The sequence below is a fragment of the Lepeophtheirus salmonis genome, chromosome 13 (assembly GCF_016086655.4).
Source record: "Lepeophtheirus salmonis chromosome 13, UVic_Lsal_1.4, whole genome shotgun sequence".
NCBI classification, from domain to species: domain Eukaryota; kingdom Metazoa; phylum Arthropoda; class Copepoda; order Siphonostomatoida; family Caligidae; genus Lepeophtheirus; species Lepeophtheirus salmonis.
In genome coordinates, this window is record NC_052143.2 from 44,180,692 (window position 1) to 44,196,211 (window position 15,520).

The 15,520-nt window shown below is 31.0% G+C and overlaps 1 protein-coding gene across 1 annotated transcript; it reads right to left on the reverse strand.

The window, feature by feature from the left end:
• Positions 1-5,657: 5,657 nt before the first annotated feature.
• Positions 5,658-6,230, reverse strand: LOC121128398 (uncharacterized). The gene has a single exon (XM_040723978.1). The coding sequence runs from the start codon at positions 6,228-6,230 to the stop codon at positions 5,658-5,660; it is 573 nt and encodes a 190-aa protein (XP_040579912.1).
• Between the last annotated feature and the right edge of the window lie 9,290 nt (positions 6,231-15,520).

Sequence of the window (15,520 nt, forward strand, 5' to 3'; positions counted from 1 at the left end):
ACAGGTGACCCTGTAAAAAGTATCAGCAACGTTCTTGGTTCCAATTTTAGAGGTGAAAAACTGAAGGGTTTCCTTACCGATGAAGCATCATATTAAATTGAAGCAGCCGACAACCTAAAAAAAACATTTTCTAATGTCACTTGTTAAGCTCATGATCGTAACAGAATAAAAAGCGTAATAATATTAGCAGTATTAATAACAATACATCAAATTTAGAAAATTAGCTCCTGAAACTATCAATAAAGATGGGTAATTTTTTAAATACAAAAACATGACTGTTCTTAAAAGTGATTTTATGAGAGTTTTCAGTCTGATGTCGGACATAAATGTTCTGTTTGACGTAGAATCACGACAAGGATATTGTGATAATGAAGTGGGAAATTGAATTATTAAACGTTGGAGATGTACTACGAAGATTTAAATGATCTAATAAATCATACAATTATTATATATTAAATTTATTAATATTACTACATTTAGAGCTTATGGGGTCAATCAGTTATCTTCAAAGTAAATCTCTATGTTTAATTTAATTATCCTATTCTTGACGTGAACCTCCATCAGACGGAACTTTTTTTGATACATTAATGTCAGACATGTTACTGTAAACCCTTTCGGAATCAGAGTTAACAATAGGCGTATTTTTGTATTTAAAAAAAACTAGCTATCATGATTAATGGTTTCAGATGGCCATTCTCTCAATTTCATGTATACCTTGTCTTTCTCTATTTCCTCCTGACATTTAGTTTTGAAAGGTTCATGAGTAATATTTTGGCATAGATTTTCAACAATAAGTAAACTTCGGAGTATTGGAATTCTATCATTCAATGATTTAATGGTTACCTGGATTGGATTCAAATTTTGTTGAATAAACATTATTTCTGAAAAAAGTGGATCTTTCTTCAAAATATATTTTTCTTTTTAGATTGCATCTTTGTTTTCATCTAAAACATTAATATACTCTTTGACTGAATTGATGTAGTAGGGAATTGTTTTATATCACCTGAATTCTAATAAAGTTATTCACTTTATAGATGATGGATGATATTTGTAGTGTACAAGTAATCAGGACAGAACGTTTAAATTCTGTTCATACTATAAGTTATGTAATGAAAGCCTTCACTATTTTGTCTCTGAAATTGGAGGTTAGAATGGTCCTGATACTTATTACAGCAACACATGTAATCGTTGTACACCTTCCAAATTAATGAAATAAGGACGACACAAAAAATGACCACATTAAGGACCAACCACCACTGCAGTCTTGGATCAAAGTTAAGTCTGTAGTTTCTTCTAATTCAATGAATATATCCCTATCCTCAAATGCTTAATGGATATTGGATAACACCTCTTTACTTCAAACTCCATTTTTTGGTAATGGAGAAGCAAGAGTCAACCACTTTTCTAGTGTAAAGTTGTATGAACAAAATTTCGGAAATTCTCAAAATTGAGTAGAATATTGTATGTGACAAGCATCTTGATTCTATAAGTAGTAGAATTGTAAATGTCATAATTGGAATTATTTATGCAACTAGTATACAGTTCAAAATTTCTTTAGTGAATTCGGATTTAATGTCCTTTTCTACTTTAAATTTATTCAAAACTTTGATCCCATGATCACAAAAACGCCTTGTCAAAAATCTAGAAGAATCTTCTGAACTCAATATATTTTTATATAAATTATCAGCGAATAAAGAATACATGGGAATTTACATACCCTTTAAAAGATATTATATAATTATAAAATATTAAATAATTTGAAATAAAAAAATATTAATTATTTTTATTTTAAGCAAATTATACTTTTTTCCATAGAAAAATGAATATTTGACTTGTACATATGTAGGTACAAAAAAAAAAGTATTTTTGAATAAACGTAATAAATTCATATTTGAAATATATGTAATAGTTAAATTAACTTTTTCAAAAGATTTCAATAATATTGGACTTGTAGTTTTTGATTTAGAGCCAATTATTTATGGGACAATTTTAACCTTTATAGTAACGAGCTCATCAACAACTACGAAAAAATTAGTTGACCTCCATATATAGTTTTTTGTCATTTTTAATCATTTAATAAAAAAACACGATATGATGTAGGGTTCTAAAATTTTCAAATCTCTGGTGATCCCTTCTTTGACTTTCAGGACAACCCACATATATAGATATTAACCAGTGACATCATCCTTCATCAATCTTCACTGATTTTGAAAAAGTACAAAAAATACTCTAATTGAGCCTAAATTAAGAATAACTGTCAATTATTATTTCTTCATAAAAGTATTATTACTCTGATACAATTGATAAGTTCAGTTACTTCAATATGATATTTTTTTAATTTGCAAAGTTTTTAAGACGGATAACCGTAATGGAATCAATCAAGGTAAATCCCATATTAAGGACTGAGGGAGTTTTTTTGATAACCCAAATACAATTTTCTAGCTATATACCCCTTCAATTCCCATTCTTCTTTATTTTTGTCTCTTATAGATTACAGCTATATATAGAAATACTTACAAAACAAGTTTTTTTGCAAATAAATTAGAAATAAGTATTGAATATAAAGTTTTAAAAATGTACATCTATATAAGTTTTCATAGTCGTCACTAGTGTTGTGTTCGTCCTTATTTAGGATTGAAAAATGACGTCCCTTCCATTTCAGTCCTGCCTATCAGTCCCAAAAACTTGTAAGGCTTAACTCAACTATTGTGTAATCAGATCCTATCCTAAGGATCGACAGTATCAAGGACAGGTCCCATAGACCAATAGTACTCATCCTATAACGGGAAAGGCTAGCTCTTCCATGACGTAACTCAACTATTGTGTAATCAGATCCTATCCTAAGGATCGACAGTATCAAGGACAGGTCCCATAGACGAATAGTACTCATCCTAAAACGGGACTGAATTGGATCGAAAAAAAGGAACGACACACCACTAGTAATCAAAATAAAACAAACAAAATATGTACATACTTATTTTCTTTTGTTTATTAAAAATATAGACTGCATTGAATATGTATATTTATTAAATCAGGTTCTTCACAAACTATACAGTATACATAGGTTGAGAGACACTACTTTGATATTGGACCCTTGAGAAGGCGTGAAAGTATGTTTTATAATGAAGCAAAGAAATCCTAAGAATTTCATAACTTAGTTTTTATTTATTTTAAATTTCCGGGGTGTCTGCAGAATATGGCCTGAAAGGGATGTATGTAGCCCTCCCCCTCACCAAATTAAGTAATTTTTGCTTTTTTCTACAAAATGTAATACTTGAAAAAAAACTTGTTTCCAAAAATAAAGAATTTAATTTTTTTTTACTAAAAAAATTAAATATTCTTTGAATATCTATGAATTTTTGAAATGTTCCTGTAAAATATTTAATTTTTTGCAGAAAAATTTCATATTTAGAAATATTTTTTTTTTAAATTTTAATTTTGGATTATTTCTTAAAGAATGTAAAAACGAAAAACTGGATTTTTTATGTAATCGAGAAAAGAGAACTCAAAGCCAATTTGTGATATGGTTCAATACTATATTTGGTTATATTTCTTAGTTTTGAACAAATTCAAATTTGGATGATAGGTGTGGCAGACATTATTTATCAATGCATCTTCAAACTCCAGGGGGTGATGTCATAGCTGGAGGAGAACTGCATGGAGGCAGGACAGAAGTGACACATATTGTTGCTACATAAGTTTGGGGTTTCTTGGCTCTATGGAGCTGTATACCCAAAATATAATTATATTTTGGGTATTTTAATCTTGATATGTTTCCACATTTTTTCCCTCATGCTTTAAGATGTTTCAAACTCGAAACACTGTTTTTTATTGATCTAAGTATCTCCTATACCCTGCCTTAAAGTTTTTCCAAAATACCTTTTTTGATGATTTTGATAGTTTTTGTGGAAAAAGTATAAGTAAAACACACCATTGAATGCCAAAAAAGAAATTAAACTAAAACGGAATCATTCTTGAATAATAATTTTTACATATTTGTGTATATAAATCTCAAGAATGCCCAGTACAATGATGGTAAAGAGAAACATCTAGGTTCGCGGACCGCAGTACTAAAATATACATCAGTTATTTTCTCTTATATTTAGCCTGTTTTTGCAGAAAAAAATTAATATTTTCGAAAAATTATACACTTCTTCATATTTCCTTTCCTAAATAAATAAGGACATCTTTTGGGAGTATATATTTATGGGCATCCATGGTGCATGATTAATAGCTCATAGTTTCTTCCAGTGAGATACTAGAGGAGAAGTGAAATTATAGTGAGTTCTGCAATTTTTTTATTGTCAGCTCTTGTCTGATTTAAAAATTTTATCCATTTTCTCTAACAATTTTTCCTTTCAGTCATAGTCTTTTAATAGTGAGGCTTTTTGTTGGATCTTGACTCCAGTTACCCCCATTTTTCCATGTAATCTTTAAACCAGGGATTTTTTAGAGACTGAACTTTCCTAAACAACTTTTTCCTAAACTGAGCTTACAACTATCTTTAGTATATCCTGTCTACATCCTAGATAAAATAACTTGATGTTAAATTCCACTATTCTGTGAGGTGGTATAAAAACCAGGGCAGTAATCCTATCCGTGAATTTTTATGTCTCTTATAGATCTATTTGTCCATTGGCTTGGCATTGTCCAGTTGAGCTACAAATCACTAGCACTACCAAAAGCATATTTTCTTCGAGATATCCAGGTTGGATAAATTAAAATCTCCCAACAATTTGATATCCCTGTATTGTTCAGCATATGAAGGATGATCTCCAATGAATAATGATCTGTATGTATCTACTCTTAAGAAGTTCATTTTGGCGGAAAAATTCTAATACGGACAGTTGATATCCTGAATCATTTTTATAGAAAATTTGAAGGAATTGTAAAAACTGCAAAGTTGAATTTTCCATGAAAAAATAATTCAAAACTTCTTCAGATAATCAAGTTTCCTCCAAGGAAAGAATTTACTCAACAATACCATCTTGTCCAAATGACTTTTTGCATTTCATTTTTTTGGTAATCTAGGACACTATTCTTCCATTGATGAAAGATTTTGGGATTTTACCAAGCTCTTCCATAGATTTAGAGATGAATAAAACCTCTCCCGAGCGTTTTCTTTCCTTTTAGAGGCAAGGGCAGACCTAATTAAGAACACAAATTAATTAGTGGAATGTAATTATAATTTTATTAAAGGCGACCACATGCCACTTTCAAACACACACAAGGGAGAGTATATATATATATATAAATATATAAAGGAGTGCAACTCGCTCGTGTACATAATAAGAAAAAACGACAACAATATCAAAAGGAGACATACTAAAAAAAAGGAATATAAAGGATACAGGGAAACACCAATATAACGAATCAATTGTTACGAATTTACTATCCATACTCCCTATCATGAGCACCCACAGGGGGATCATATATTTTCAGATAGCAACACCAAAGCTAACTTGATTGTAGGCCGTTGATAAACTTTTCCATTTGAATGTTTCACTTCGGTAGTTCGAATCAAACCACCAGAACCAGGGTAGACATTAATAATACGGCCGTGAGACCATTCATGACATCCCTGAATTTCATCGACTACAACTACCAAGTCCTCGTCCTCGATCAAGTATATACACAGACATCCATTTTTTACGAAATCATTGTAAAATAACAGTTAGTTTCCTCCATCTTGAACTAGGAGAATAACGGCTGTCAACAAAGGGATCCGGAAGGCTTGTGATGTTGAAACCAGTTATGAGCTTTGACGGATTGATCGCATCTTCAAAAGCATCTGGAGACAAAGGAGCCAAAGGGTGGCTATTAAGTACAGCCTCGATCTCTATTAATGCAGTATTTAGTTGTTTGACGGTCATAATTGCATTTCCCAATTGACGACGAAGAATATTTTTTACCATTGTTTCCCATGCACCTCTACGATGAGGTGCTCTAGCTCGGATAAATTTCCATGCAATCCCTCTAGAAAATGACCATTTGAGAAAAGCTTCTTTTTCTTTCTGTAAAAACTTAGCCAGAATATTAGCAGATCCAAAAAAATTGCGTCCATAATCGCTCCAAATGACGCAGGGCGTTCCTCTTCTTTCCACAACCCCACGAAGAGCGTTGAAGAAATCTTCAGTACTCAATGATTTTGCACGTTCGAGATGCACAAATATAAGACTTTTCTTGATTCGTTTTTCTTTTTGAAGTATAAACATTGATCGGACCTGCATAGTCAATTCCAGTTGGTGCAAATGGAGGATCCACGTCCACCCTTGCGAGAGTTAAATCACCCATTTTCTGAGGAGACGGCTTGGCTAAATAATGTTGACATCTAACATATTTACGTATTATTGAATTAACTAATTGTCTCCCTGGAACAATCTAATAACGAGAACGGAGTGATGCTAAAATTGTAGCAGGACCTGAGTGAGCTAATCTTGCATGGTCATGTTCAATATGAAGAACAGCAAAACGTGATAGATTTGAAACTAACATGGGACGTCGGGTATAGGATGGTAATATTTCAATGATATTAAGGCGACCTCTAACACTTACTAATTGATCATGAGTATCCCAGACAATATCTAAACTTGCAAGACTATCTTTCTTTGATAACAAATCACATTAACTTAAATTCTTGAATTGATTGTCAAAATACATTTCTTGCTCATGTCGCACAATACATTTTATTGCAATTTCCAGCTCTTCAAGAGAAAGTGCTCGATCTGGTTTGGGGATACTTCCCTTTAACAATATAGGTAGTCGTATTAACCACGCTATATATCCTTGAATCTTGATCAAAGACGTAAATGTATTTAGGATTTGAGATAAAGTAGAGGAAATATCTCAAACAATGAGTTTTATTAATTGATTTCTTTTTTTTCACAGTATATTTCCTTATTTTCTTCACCAGTAATGACATAGCTCTTTCTGTACCCGATTGGCAACGTAGATTTTCCAATTCGATTCCTCACTTTGAATCCAATGTCAAAAAATATTCAATAACGCGAGCACATAAAAGCGCAGCCTCTAATTCCATGATTGGAAGTGTGATTTCTTTGAGCGGTCTGACTCAAGTACGTGATGTGAGAAAATAAACTTCCATAGACTCATCATTAAGGACAAATCTGACATACATAATGCACCGCACTCTATCCCTTGGATGAAGCATCTCTAAAAACACACCACTCAGCATCTTTATAATTAAAATAGTGTTTCCTGACAGACCCTAGGAACTGAAAAGGATTTCAGAAGTCTTAATTCACGTTTCCATTGTAACCATCTATCACCAGATCTCTTGGAAAAAGTCATCCCATTTTATCATCCGATTCCATGTTTCTTGAAAGATGAGATTAGCTATGAAGAAAACAGGTGCAAATCTACCTAGAGGATCAAAATATCTCGAAGATTCAGATAACACACCCCTTTTTGTTAGTGATTTTGAATCGTCGTTAAAATCCATAAACAGGTAAATACTATCTTCCTTTGATTCCAAGAAAACCGAGAGCCTTAGTTTCATAAAGTAAAAGAGTCATATCTTCGTTATTGAGTAATTCATTAGGAAGATGTGAAATCACTTCCGGAATTTTGCTGCACCACTTCCGTAGTTGAAATTGACCATAATAATTTATCTTAATAAGTTGATCCACCTTTTGTTTTGCTCCGATAATGTCCCTTGTTCCAGTGACCAAGTCATTCACGTACATATCACTATCAATAACATTCACTGCAGTTTGATATTGTGATTTGAATTTCTGAGCATTCATTTGGACAGCAGATATACATGAATGAGCAGCACTTGCCGTTCCAAAAACCTGCCTCGTATGGCGACAATCTTTGATAGACCCATTTATTTTTAGTCTAAAAAAACAACGCAGAAGATCTTGCTGTCTTTTTGGAACATAAACTTGATTGTACATTTTTGTTATGTCAGCCACAATAGCTACCTACCGACAGCTCCACCGATATAAAATGTCTATAAGATCAAGTTGTATCTTTGGACCTACATAAAGCTGATTATTAAGCGATTTACCATGATTCACTTTCATTGATGTGTCAAAAACAATTTATAATTTAGTTGTAGTTGACGTTTCTTTTAACACACCATGATGGGGTAAATAACAAGCCATATTATCTTTGATTGCTACTCATCATACGGATCACTTTGTGGAACCCAAATCAAAATTACTTTGCATAGCATTCCGATATGCATTTCCAAATTCAGCCCTCCTACGAAATTATGATTCTAGTTTATTGAAACGTTTGAGAGCGAAAAAAAAAGTCATCCATCAAAGGTAAAGGAGCCTCAATGTGACAATTGTCTGTCATTCTAACCTTAGAATGAAAAACTTCCTCAGCCTTCGATTCATTTTTTGATATATGTTTCTTATTTTAAGTACCAATTTCTTCTAGTTTCCAAAATTTTCAAATATCAGGAACTTTTAGTTTAATAGATGTATGAGATACACAAACATAATGACGATTAAATGGGAGACTAACACTCCCACTTATAACCCATCCAAGTGTCGTATGTATTGCAAACAGTTCATCCTGTTTCCCAATTCTATCTGGAATAGATATTAAAAATCGATTGATCATATTAGCTCCTATCAATATTTCCATTTTCCTGGTAGATCTACAGAATCAGCTAAATCTAAATCACATAAATGTGAATGAGATAATACAATTTTCGGAGTTGATGACGAGTATTCAGACTTCAAAAAAGCTTTTGATAATATTATCTATAATTCTATTTTTCATGTTGTGAAGAAGTTGCTCCTTAAAAAGATTTTTAATGCAGTATATGCACTTTTGTTCTGCGGTACATCATCAACTTCGATCGATGGGGTGACGAGTGATTTAATCTTATAAAAAAAAAAGCTATAGAAAAGGCATCCAGTCTGTTCCTCTCCTGTTTATAACCGCCAAGGAATGACTAGCGTGGGTTATTATAAAAAAAGATAGTGGATTTGGAGTAAATTTCCCAGACTCCCGCAGATTTTGGATCAATATGCAGACGATGTTACATTAACTATAGAAGTTAACTCGAATCCCTATTCAGCTAAGAGAATAGAAGTGCTTTTGAATTTATTTACCATGTTTAGAAAGAGATATGGCCTGGAGCTGAACAAATAGAAGACATCGATACTCCCCCTAGGATCATGGATCCCCAAAAAAGATTTCAGTATACATACACGCAGGGTAAAAAAGAAAGAATTAATATTTTCAGCCTTGAGTGGAATAGAAATCAAATTCATATACGTAATTGGGATCGTGTTTGTTCCTTGAGTAATCAAAGGTAGAGTAAATGGAGAGGGTTTAATCTTCAGAAGAGGATTGCCCTTTATAATATACAGGTTATACCTTTGATACTTTATGCAGGGGACTGCATCTCCAGGGATTGTTGAAAACGCCCTAATAGAAGAAAAAACTGATTACCAAGATTGTTTCATAAAATTATTTGGAAGCTTGGAGGAATTTCTCTTCTGTCAAAAATGTACATGAAGATGATTATAAACATTATAAAATACCCAGCCTTGGAATGGAGAAGCACAATTACAACAACTAAAAGATGGGAACAGATCTCACAAATCCAACCCTCGATAAAATTTTTCAGGATGGGCCTGCTGGACAAAGAATCATCTTGAAATGAAAGTCTGTAAATCAGAGAGATTCAATTATAGATATAATCGGTAAAATTTAGGGAAAAGTTTTTTTACTAACATCAAAGATCCTGCATCTTTGGACAATCAATAATGAAATTCTTAACATTCATGATGTTGTTTCTTTTGTAGCATTTGGGGACGGAAGGCTTAAGTTTCTCTTCGCGAGAGCAGGAAATGCCAACATATACCTGACCCTTAGGATCTTAAAATGAAAGATTTTAATTCATCAGATGAATGTAGAAAAATTGTGATGATTATATCAAGCTATTAGGGCTTCCAAACAACTGGAGAAAGAGGATGGCAGAAAGTTGAATGATTAATTCCAAATCGCCGCTAAAATAATTAAGCTTTTTATGCCATGCAAGGATTGGGTTAAACTTTTTAATGGTACTCTACATGGGTTCGTGGATTGTCTCACTCTGTGTATTTTAAAGTCCCTGGATAAGTTAAATATACAAGGATTAGAAGATGATATTACTAACGTTGCCAATGATATGTTTTTGGTCGGGATGTCCAAAAGGAACAAAGATGTCTCATTGGAAACCAAGACTTTAGAGTTTGCTATACTAAACTTTGGAGTCTTAATATCAAACAGAAAAGTAAATAATGAAGTGTTACATCTTCAGGAACTGAGAGCAATTGTTATTTGCTGCAGCATCAAGGTATGCTGCCCTTTCCATTAAAGTTCTATCATAGAGGGAATAATTTGTGGACTTTGGGTGGCAAATAATTTAAATACTTCTTCAAGACGCCATTTAAAGGCTTAAAAAGGATTTATAAACAATTTAAAATCTAAAATTGAGCCTTCTTTTTTTAAGTATTTTTATCAACTATTTTAGTTTGATTGTGAATGCCGTATTTTTTGATTGATTTTATTAGTTTTGCATTCGTATATTTTTTTTAATTTCAGTAACATTGCGATGATTTTATCTGATCCTGAAGCTTTGATTTATAATTAAATATTTTATGTAACTGCTTCGGCATTTAAGTGTAAGACCGAGAAAAAAACCACAACCATAATTAGGACGTAAGAATATATTCCTGTTAGAGACATTGGATAAGAATGGGATGTATGCATTGATGAGAAACAAAAATGTGTCAACTATGTTAAGACAATTAATTCGTTGGTTTTTTGTCAGAAATAAATGTTTATTAATAAAACCTTCAAATACACAAAATAAATGAATGACCCAATTGTAGATAGGCATACTTGTCTATTTTTACCCTTCTTATATGTATTTTAGGGTGTACCGAAATGACAAAAGTTGGGAATTGGGTATCGCCGAATATTTCTTATTTTGTATTTTATTCCTTAAACTCTTAAATTAGATTACAAGGATGAGTCAAAATAATTGTTGGTATGATTAGCTTAGTAACCGAAATATTGTTACTCTTACTTTTTAATCTTTAGATACCATTGTTATATTTATATAAATTATAATATATTTTCCTCATGAATTCCCCGATTTGTTCTTCATCTATTGACGATATCTTTGATATCCGAACTTCTGAGCATCGATACGTCATATTTCGTTATGTGAATGTAGAATTAATACGTAGAATTGAAATTTCGCTCAAAAATGGTTGTTCCTGCTCTCTACGAGTTTTGGATCCATTAAAAAACATTATTTCCTTGTTTTAATTGGTTTGATTACTAAGGTGTTTATTTTCAGTGAGATCAATGCTTAGAAATGTATTCTATTTCTCCATTGATTCATGAAGGATACTATGTGTTTTTTTTTTTTGGTGCCCTGGATAGGGACTATCAAAATTCATTGGAAAACATTGTGTCTCAAATTAGGTACATATAATGGAAAGGCAAAGTAATGTTTGCCATATTTGTTATGATCATTCTCAAGAATTGGCCTCTTTATTCCCAGAATCTATGTAAAAAAATCCTTTGGTGGATTGGACATTGAATATTAACGACGGTGTTCAGGAGCACATGCACCATGTCCAAAGTGAACGCAGAGATTACGATAGGAGGGTTGAATACGCAAAAAAATCAACAGGAATCTGTTACGTTATTGACTGTCGACTTTTTTGAAGATAAATAAATCGCTTCGCGTAATTTCAAAAAGAAAAATATATTTAATTTATCTTTATTAATTTAACTTTTTTGATATTGAGATTGAATGGATCCAATATATATTTTTTTGATGAGGGTGAGCAGGTAAATTTTTAGATTATGTTTCAGTTTTCTTAATCTTGCTCAAAAATATTTATAGGAAACTATTTAGAAAGGCTCAAATAGTGTGGCATCTCTCTAATATCATAAATTGCAGCGTATAAGTGGGGCTCTGCGTTCTTGAAATTCAATCTGAAAACTGTGAGTAAGAAAGTTAGAATGAGATGAGAATTTCTTCTCCTTTTAACAACTAATTTCCTTTACAGAGGACAAAATATAAATTATATCATTTAGGCTTCTGTAGTATACATGGTTATTTGTGGTGGATTTGATGAAATTTCAATACACTTTATTGCTGAAGATTATTCAAAGTTTTCGCCAGATCGCAGCTTCTGCGTAATTTCCAAAACTTATTATAATCAACAAAAAAATTGAATGTGTGTAAGATTTAGTTGACGTTGTCGTCAAATCCTCTACTAAATTCAATGTTATATTCTCGAAGAAGAGTGATTTTTTTAGACAAGTATTTCTGTCCTTTAAAAGGAATAAACAACTATCATTTATTCACTTCCAAATCTACTTCTCCTGGAGTTGGACACGTAAAAGAATAGTCTGATAGTTGACAAACTCTTTCTGTGAACTTATTAAAATATGGAATTTCTTAATCTTTTCCAGTGAATTGCTTTTCTTGATTCTTGAAAAGTAAATTCTAAAGAAAAAATCTTATCAGAGGAAAGAATATAATATGCTATAAAGAATGTCGTTCCTTTGCTTTCTTGTAATGAAAAGAAACATCTTTTTTTTAATATATTAAAAAGTAAACGAACTTATTCAACATGAAATTGCTTAATATTCCTTGTTCTCAACATAATGATTTCATTGCCTACGTTCACTTCTTCTCCTACATCCGTCACTTTATCTAAAGATTATTTATTATTTTTATCTTTGCTATCTAATTATTTGGGAGAAGAAAATTTTTTAACATTATTCTCTAATTTATTACAATATATCACTCAACATTATCGGATAATTTATTACAAGGTATCACTCAACATTAATGTTGTTTAATTTTATGAATTTTGTAATCCACGCCTTTTCTATTATCAGACTCAGTTAGCTATTCTGATTGTGCAAGTAACTAATCAACCCATTTTAATCCAAAACAAGTACTCTTACATGAATATGCAACTGATGTGTATAAATCACTAGGGAAAAGAAAGAAATTGTGTTTTCCATACATAGGTTGTGATTTGCACAGTAAATATTTGAAGAATGTGAAAATTGTAAATTTTACGAGAAAAAATATCTTAAAAATCCTGCAAAAGATTTATATGTATGAAATACAACTTCTGAATGGAATTAATGTACATATTATGTAAACATGTTTTTTGTTTTTTTCTAAAACAAAATTTTTAATGATTTGCCATTTGAAAATTATTTGTAGGGAATTAATTTTACATTTCAAATTTTAAAAAAAATGGCAGTTATCCCTTCCTAATCAGTGTCTTGGTTTTTTATCTTTATTTTGGTGTAAGTTACTTAAGAACTTTGAGATAGGGTCTAAGCTATTTGAAACTATTAATACATGAAAAATTTACCCAAAATTTTCTTCTAACAATACATAAGATCTTAATTAACTCATTAACCTCATAACGGGTTAATTTTATTATTTTTAATAGCAAATATGCAGAGGAACATAACATTAAATATGAATATCGAAGATGATAAATATTTATTTTATATGAATGATTTATTTACTTAAATCCATTGAAGGGTTAATATTTTAAGAAAATTCTAGCAATTCGGGATATGATATTTTAGATAAAGAAATTAAACGATGTAAGACGCACGAAATCATTAATTAATTTTAGCTTATCGGTGCCGGTCTTTGTGATTTTGTTCCTATTTAGAATATATAAAGAAAAAAATATTTATATTATAAAAATAAATTAGCTATAATCAATAAATTAATTTTCTGAGGTTTTTGTGTGCAATTGTAATGTTTTCCAATGATTTTTTTTTTTACGTTGCCAGAGTGATACAGTTGTATCTGAGTTCCAAATAGCTAAGGGCTTCTAATGGATCTGGAAAAAGGGTTGTAGGCACTATAAAGTTTAAATATAAGAGGGAAGGGGTGGGGTAAGTTATGGATCTACTAGGGATTCAAAAACATTTTATTATTTTAATTCTTATTTTGTTTCTATATGATTTTGAAATGTATGAAGTAAACTAATTTTCCTTGTGTAAAGATAAAAAGAATGATAACGATAATATTACTTAAGCCAGGGTGTTCCCAAACTACACTATGCTAAGCTCCCCCCTACAATAATAGATTTTAAACTGAGGTATCTTTTATACGAGTTTTCGAAGACCCTACTAAAAACTTGGGGTACTATGTACTCTGCGTAAAAGGTTTATGTTTGTATCGAATATCATTTCCCAGGCCCGAATTTTCTACTGACGTCCCTTGTTTTAAGTCCCTGTTACCAAAATCGAAACAAGCCTGAAGACCAGAACAGAAACCGACAAAGATGAACCGTGACCGTGACAAAAACTTTTGAAATGAAAGAACCGATACTGATACAACCGCTGATGTTGAACCGGGCACAACCTTGTCTATTAATCAATTTAAATATTCAATGAAAAAATAACATTTATTATGTCCTTTAATTGAACTCAGAGAGCTAAGTGTATATTTCAATTGTAATATAGTTTAAGAATGATATACTTTAAATGATATGATTTAAAAAAATAAACGTTTTAAATTCAATATTAGTTACAAATGCTAGGGCATATCCCTTTGATACATTGTAGTCAGGAATTTCATTATTTTATCCTTACAAAAATCTCTAAAGCTAAAAATAATATATTATAATTTTTGGGAAAAAGGATGCTCAGATGATGATATCGTGAGATCTTTGGAGTACGTATTATTTTAGTCAAAATAAACGATCCTGGAAGAAACAGATATAACTAATACTGAGACGTCAAAGTCATTAACTATATGAAATATCTCATATAAACTTGGAAATAAATTTTGGACAAGATAACAGATACTCTCTATGAAAGGCACATCCATATTCTATTAATTCAAAACAAAATGACTTGACACAAATTTAAATGACGAATTTGAACAATTTTGGTGAAATTTGATATTTTTTTTCAGTTCAATTCAACTCAGATCTAACAAGACTTGTTGTTATTCAAAGCATTTATAATAAAGGCACTTCCCATTATGTTCAGCTGAACCAACTATCATAGCTACATTATTTTTAAAGGGATATTATGATAATAATTAACCATAATTTGGGCAATCTAGAGAGGGTTAATTAAAATATTTTTATAGTAGGAACTGTAGAGATAGTAAATAGATATACATAGAATAGTAAATTAACATTAACTTCATTTTAGGAAAAACAATCGTATGTTTTTTCTAGTTTTTTCTATGCCTCACATATTTAATTAAATAAGCTTATATAATGAAAAAATGAACTGGGGGAAAGAAAGCCTAGATTTCTTTTATACTCGTAGTACAAATTTTACACTATTATTATTTTTTTTTTAAACCTAAATTTATTTACATAAAACAATACTTAATACAAAATAATCCCCCAATAATTTCAACTAATATAAATGTTTATAGAATCATTATTTAAAAAATTAATAACGAAATTAAAAAAAGTTTAGTACATAAATTTTACTATTCTACTATTGTTTTATTTGCATC

Excerpts from the sequence above, each read along its gene's own strand:
- LOC121128398 (XM_040723978.1), bottom strand. The coding sequence starts at position 6,230 with ATGCAGGTCCGATCAATGTTTATACTTCAAAAAGAAAAACGAATCAAG.